The following is a 7,127-nucleotide window of genomic DNA, read 5'->3' on the forward strand; positions in this document are numbered from 1 at the left end:
GGTGTTAAGTGATTCACACTGTATGAAATTTAAGCCATAAACGTCACTAGGGCACTCCCTTGGCAGGACTCAGAGTGTGTGAGGCTGTAGAGGAAGTTTTCTGTAGTCTCTATAAATACCCAGACAAACAGACAGTAATCTCTCTCTCTCTCTCCTTCAGATTTCTACCGCATGCCTTGGATACATGCTCCTAAGCAGCTTACAAGCTTTCCTTGACCTACGCTGCTTTTCCTAACACTGATCTGACTATGGCTGTCCTCAAAGTAAAATTCACCAAAACTAGGAGGGAGAAATTGGCTCAGATCTTATGGATCCTCAACTGGGTCTCTGTAGTGAGCGGGATCATTCTCTTCAGTCTTGGCCTCTTTCTAAAAATAGAGATCAAGAAGCGCAATGAAGTGATGGCAAAAGGGGATGTTAACTCTCTCCCCAACATGCTGATCTCTGTCGGGGTCATAGCATGTATCATCAACTTTCTGGGTGGCAAAATCTGCTATGACTGCTCAGACGCCAACAAGTGCTCTCGATGGAAACTAGTTATGCTCCCATACATTGTGTGTACCTTCTGTTTTACCTTCTGCATCCTGGTGGGTGCTCTCATGTGCTACACCATGAGAAACGAGCTGGAAGAGTCTCTCTATCTGGGACTGAGGGATGCTATTAAGTTCTATAAGGACACAGACATACCCGGACGATGTTTCTTAAAGAAAACAGTGGATATGTTACAAATTGGATTCCAGTGCTGTGGAAACAATGGCTTTAGAGACTGGTTTGAAATTCAGTGGGTATCTGCTCGTTACCTGAATATGGCTTCCAAGGAAGTTCTGGAGTAAGTATTTACTAGTCATAACAAAAAATTCCAGGAGAAAAACTCATTCAAGAAGGTAAAGTACATACTAGTCTTTACTGGAGTTTGTCAAAAAACTGTAGAATAACCACGTTACTCACAAAATATGCTAAGAACATGCACAATCAAAAGTTGCCTTTTGCTAACTTCTTAGGGATGCTAAGCAAAGCTGTATCTTTTATTTTTTAATGCAATGAATTAGCTACTTCAAAATTTCAATTATAGTCAGCTGGTAATGGAAAGAGAAAATGATTGTACTATCAATACATTGCACAGTCAATCCTAAACACTGAAAGATCTTTCTCTTTCAAGATATTTGACTTTGCAAACCCACATTCAAATCTATATGTTCATCTATATAGACACTGCCAACACCATGTACGCTGCATAAAAAAAGGAGAACAAACCTTGAAATTTGTTTTGGGTTTTTTGTTTTTTTTTTTTTTTTGTTGGTGCTTCACATGATGTAGCAATTGTGAAATTATATGCTCAAAAAGAAGACTGGTCATTCTTACAGACAATAGAAAAGATAACAATAAAAAATGTTAAAAAGTAGACAAGCCAACATGTAATAATTCTTCTAAATCTGAAAAAGTCTTCACTGACAAGAGCATAGAAGGTATATATCCCTAGGAAAGACAAACACAAAAAGATTGATGGGCATTTGTCAAGTGTTCTGTTTTGTTGAACTCAAAAATCAGTGACAATAAAGTCAGGGGAAAGGAGGCCAAAGATCTTATTTTCAAGAATTTGCAACTTGAAACTGCCATCACAGCAAAGCATATATACAGAGCTGCAAATATACCAGAGGACAGGACCTAGGAGCCTACAGACAAGAGGGCGTCAACATGCATAAGGCAGTTGGCTGTGAAGATAAAGCAAGCTTTAGAACAAGTGTTCTGGAGAGAGTAGTTGGAAAGCAACAGTGACACAAAGCAGACTGACCCGAGAGGTGTTTTTCATCCTGGTTCTACACACGACAACAAAGATGGTCCACAGGAACTTAAGAGTAGTATCTCATTGCGAGAATAATATAGTGCCTATTATTTCTATGAGACATGAAGAAACACTGATGTTTTACTCAGGGTCTTAGCTAAACTCTGTTTTCTTCTGCAGGGTCACCTGCACTCTGTCTGCCATTACTTTGAAAATACACTGTCAGTTAATTTTTGCCCCATGTAGGCAGGAGATACCACTGAAATGTGTGTGAGAGAAGTAATTACACTGCAGAATTTATTTTACTGTATGTAAATGGAATAATTCCATCTTGATTGCTAGAATCCAAGTTGGTGCTGTATAACCAAATTATACTACGATTTCCAAAAATCTGGTAGTGAAACACTTGATATTAAATTCCTGGAAGCAAAGTCCAGCTGGTAACGTTCAAAAAGGAAGGAGAAAGAAACAAATATTTTTCTTGGTTTCATCTTGTACTGTATGTCAATTAGTATTTGGTAGATTAAGAGGCAAAGTGGGTGAGAACTACCATCAACGCACATGTAACTTTTGCAAAACTGGAATTTTCACCTTCCTTCAAAATCTTCTTCCCTCTCTTTTAAATGTCCATTGCCAATGGCACAACATGACAAGAAATTGAGAGAATCAAGGGGAACAGTAGGATGAGGAGACAGGTTGCAGCGTAACCTGATAGGTACAATCCTGTCATTGCTTTAGTTGGGTAAAAAAATAATCTTTTTCTAGTCTCAAAAGTAAGTTTTCCTTTACAATACCCTAACACCTTTGAATTGCAACAACAAATAGCAGTGAACGTAGCACTTCCTCAGCTCTGTTACTGAGGTCTTCCCTTTAACAATACTAACATCATTCTTTAATTTGACACTAGTAGAAGAAACACGATTGCAGAGTGACAAAACCCAAGTCTGGAAACTGCTGTTATTGGCAGCAGAAGGAAGATTCCTCTTTAGAATATGTAGCAGGAAAAAAAAATAATTAAACTGATGCTTGGGATCAAAAGAAAAGCTTAAGATCTAGTTTAAGAGATTGTATTTTAACCATTTAAAATGCTGTACTAGGTTTGGGTCATGTCATAGAGGGCATTCTGCTGGCCCAGGGAAAAGCTTCCCTTTCACAATGTGCTGCCTTTTCTCTCCTCCTTCTGGGAGGTTTCCTTTCTCCTCTTGCATTTGAGCCTCCTGCTTTGTACCTCTCTAGCTCCCTTCTTTGTTTCCCTCCCAGTGAGTAGTTTTGCCTGTGCCCGTTACACTTGCTTGCACACTCAACTCTGGTTTCAGTGGATTCTTTGGGTTCTTTTGCATTGGTTTTGTTCTGTGGCTGTTACCAGGATTTTACAAGGGCCAGAAAATGAACAGCTAGACTTTAAAATGCAGAGGAACCCATGCCTAACCCACTCCTAAGCAGGAAATGGCAGATGAACTTCCTGGCTTACTTGGAAAGATCTTTGAGGAAGATTTTTGACAGAATGTTAGACAAAACGAAAACACACCACCCCCCCCCCCCCCCAAAAAAAAAAAAGGGGGGGGGGAAGAGGGCATATTTAGCATGTCTACAGCAATAAAATGAAGGCAGTTATTCTACCATGCCAGCACAGTCACAAACACTGAGCTTTCTAGCAGCTCTATCTTTCTTTTGAAGGATATATTTAGTCCCAGAATGCTGGAAGAACATTGGACCATAGAGTTTTTGCTTCTTCTGTTCACCTGATGAGCTTGTTGTAATGACTTCCTTTCCTTAATTTAGAACACCTGCAGTGGAATAGGAAAATATGATTTGTAATTTGTAATAAATTAGGGTAAGTTTTGGAAAATATTAAAAATGCTACTATTAGCAAATGGTGAAAGCTGGATATGTAAGAGAAAATCGTCTTTCATGTATTCTAGCTCCCTAAAAGAGGCTAAAGGACATGGGCTTCATTAAAACAGGTCATGGTTCCCACCTGCAGGGCTGTCTCAGGAAATAAGCCCTTTGCAACGAGCATGAAAATAGATACATGCTTAGAGGCTACTTCCCCAAAGTGTGAGAGCATCTCTCAACATTTTACATACTCTTCAATGTCTGGAAAATCTACTTCTCTGGAGAGCCTGCTTGGAAACAGAAGTCCTCACAAGGACACACTAGCTAAAGAGCAGGTAATGCAAGGAAAATGGATGCCAAGGATTCATTTAACTGTTCCAGAAACTCTTGATTAATCTGACACTGTGTTCTCTTTCCATCCTATGATTTTTGTTTCTCCCTCCTATTTCTTTATCTTTTTTCTTTTCCCACTTGTCTTTCTCCTGATCTTACAGGGGAGGGAAAGGAATAATTTTTAGCAATAAATACAAACAGTTTCAAGAGTTACAAAAAGTATTGTTACAAGAAGCAGCAACTCCCTTGTGAATTAGTCTCCAAACATGCACCCATCCAGCCCTTGCATGCGGATGCAATGATGAAACACCAGCAGACAATTTCCAGTGCTTCCTGTGGCACACAAAGTTGTTCTTGTATTAGACCCTCTCTTAAGGAATGTTTATGTTGAACATCAATCCAGAAGTAGTGAAACACAAGGTTACTAGGGCAATAGCTTCCATTAGAGTTCCACCAAGATAAACAAGTTCAGAAAGTGTCTTTAGTATTTTCAGGGCAAAGATACCTAAAAAGGCAACTTCTCTGTGAATGCTGAATCCACGTCTTGCACACTCAGTACCAAGAACCACGTGAGATACTGTGCTGATACCCCACTCAAGAAATACTGCAAACGAAAAATTTAGTTTTCCTGCAGTAAGCAACTTTTTCAGTTGGCAATATATGCCCATTTTCCTTTTGTTACACTGGAGAGGCCTCCATCGCAGCAGACTTGCATTGTATCCTTTTATAGAATTTGCAGACACTGTCTGCTGCTGATACCAGATTTGTAATGCCCAAACTTTCTGTCCTATTGCAGCCGTCTGAAGAGCAATGTTGCTGGAAAATTCTTGGTGGATGGAGTACCCTTCAGCTGCTGCAACCCCAGCTCCCCGCGGCCCTGTATCCAGTACCAGCTGACAAACAACAGTGCTCACTACAACTACGATTTCCTGACAGAGGAGCTCAACATCTGGGTGAAGGGGTGCAGAGAGGCCCTGCTGGATTACTACACAGCTATTATGAGATCCATTGGCATTGCAGCGTTGTTTATTTGGTTGTTTGAGGTAAGTTTCGTAAAAATGGGCTGTCAGACTAATCAGTCTTACTGCTCTCTAGGCTGGGAAACAACTATGGTGTCACGTACGTTAGGTGCCTCAGTGTCTAATAAAAAGTCCACAAGCACTTCAAGAATGTTGAGGGACTGACTTTAGTACAGACAACTTTCTCAAAGTCCCCAGAGCAGAAGCAAATCTCATTGAAGATGAGAGCTATTCGAAATTATGTATATAATTATGTATATTTACAGAGCTTTTTCAATAGACTATGGCATATTCCCTTCCCTGAAGCATTTATGGGATCGGTTACAGGATGATACATGCGGTGACACAACTGAAAATAAATTAGGTGAGAAGGTCTGAGGATTAAGTAAGTTTTAACAAAGAATATACAAAGTGGGAGCAGGCATTTGGGTCAGTACATTAATTCCATTTAAGGTAAAAATTGAACATAAGTATGAATATCTCAAAGCCTCCTTTTTCCATTCCATAGCTTCATCATATGCTTGCAAACATGGCACACCTTTTCAGACGTAGATTAGACCCCCTATTATGCAAGCAAAATAAGCCTATCACAGGCAAGCATATACACCTGCAAAGTTGCAGTCTTTCTGCTGGCCATAAATAAGCAGAAGCACATAACAAAGCTGTGAGCTGGCTCTCCATGCTCCCTGAAATATTGACAAGCTGGGCACACTGATCTCGATTCCAACAGAACTGTGAAAGTGGGGCTTTTTCCTAAACTTACGCTTCAGCCTCTACTATAGGCCATCCTTTTTTATTTTAGTGCATTGGCATACAGGACACATATGGTTTACAGATGAATGATTAAACTCCTTGGAGAAAATACCAATTTAATTAAGGTCAGTGGAAAAAAATCCACAGAAATTAACTGACTACAATTTGAATTATTTTTCCGAGTGACTGTTGGTTCCATTAATTGATCATCTGTTCTACATCAATTAGTTGTAGTCTCTGAGGCTGCAGTGTTCCCCAGTAATTCTAAGTATTTATGTGCTAATAACATGCAAGTGGGAATGCTACCTGAAGAAAGGAGAGAGAATCAATCACGCTCTCCCTGGTATTTTTCTTCTAAAAAATGTAATTAATTATGAGAGCAGTTAGATATATTGCTAGGATAAAGAATTTGTCTGCTTCGCTCAACATTAATTACTAGGCCTGTAAATACACCAGTCAGAAAGCTGACTCAGTGGCAGGACTGACGCTGTAATTTAAACTCTCTGTTTAACCAGTAACTGTTTCTTACAGCTCTCTGTACTTATCGGTGTCCGGTACCTACAAACAGCAATGAAGAATGTCCTTCTGCTAGGAGATTTGGAGGGTGAATCAGATGGTTGGTTACTAGAAAACAGCTTTGTGGAAACTGCCAAATACAACATCAATATCATTAAGAACCTTGGCAAAGCCAACCAGATTTCTACTGTCTCAGGCATGAACGACCCCAACATCGATGTTCAAAACACGAACTGTGGCAAAACCAATGTTACAACAAAATCTATCCCAGTAGGTAGCTAGGCAAGTCTTCAAAAAAAGGACATCACAAGGGTACCTTTGACAAATTACAGTCTTGCAGTTAGCATATTTTTTTACTGGTGGGGGGAAAAAAAAAAGGTATGAAAACTAGTAAGACAATTGAAAAAATCACAGACTGGTGACAGCTCCAAAAATGCTGATACTTCTTTGACTGGATGTATTTTTTCTTATTCTTGTGAAAACCCTGATTTTAAATTTATTTTCAAATTACACACAAGCAAATGTTCCAGACAGGATGGGTCTACATCTACTAACCTACAGATTGGTCTACTACGTACCAACAAAGTTTGGCACTACTGTCGTCACATCTATAGAAATCCCAGCAGCAGAAAAATCCCAAAAGAAATTATTACACTGGATAAAAAGATTCTTTAAAATGAGACAAAAACTGTGAAATGAAAACTCTGTTAGTCCAAGTTAGGACAGGGGAAATTTTACCCCAATTATACCTATATTGCAGCCCTTCTGAAAGAAACTGAGTTGAAGGCAATGACAGTCAGAATAATGTATTTCACTCCCCCCCGTCCCCCAAATAGTATGAAGTATCTCTTAATTTTCTCCCCTGCATAGTTTAAAGCAAGCCAGCT

At 39.4% G+C, this 7,127-nt stretch overlaps 1 protein-coding gene across 1 annotated transcript in view; it reads left to right on the plus strand.

Moving 5' to 3' along the window:
• Positions 1–6,732, plus strand: part of LOC104461086 (photoreceptor outer segment membrane glycoprotein 2) — an 11,182-nt gene extending 4,450 nt beyond the window's left edge. The window contains exons 2-4 of the mRNA XM_010072541.1: positions 161–829; positions 4,749–4,995; positions 6,256–6,732. Of these exons, the coding sequence (XP_010070843.1) occupies positions 249–829; positions 4,749–4,995; positions 6,256–6,522 (1,095 nt within the window). The 5' untranslated portion in view covers positions 161–248 and the 3' untranslated portion in view covers positions 6,523–6,732. The remainder of the gene's footprint in view (positions 1–160; positions 830–4,748; positions 4,996–6,255) is intronic.
• Positions 6,733–7,127: the final 395 nt, after the last annotated feature.

This window comes from Pterocles gutturalis, unplaced genomic scaffold (genome assembly GCF_000699245.1).
Source record: "Pterocles gutturalis isolate BGI_N339 unplaced genomic scaffold, ASM69924v1 scaffold15102, whole genome shotgun sequence".
NCBI lineage: Eukaryota > Metazoa > Chordata > Aves > Pterocliformes > Pteroclidae > Pterocles > Pterocles gutturalis.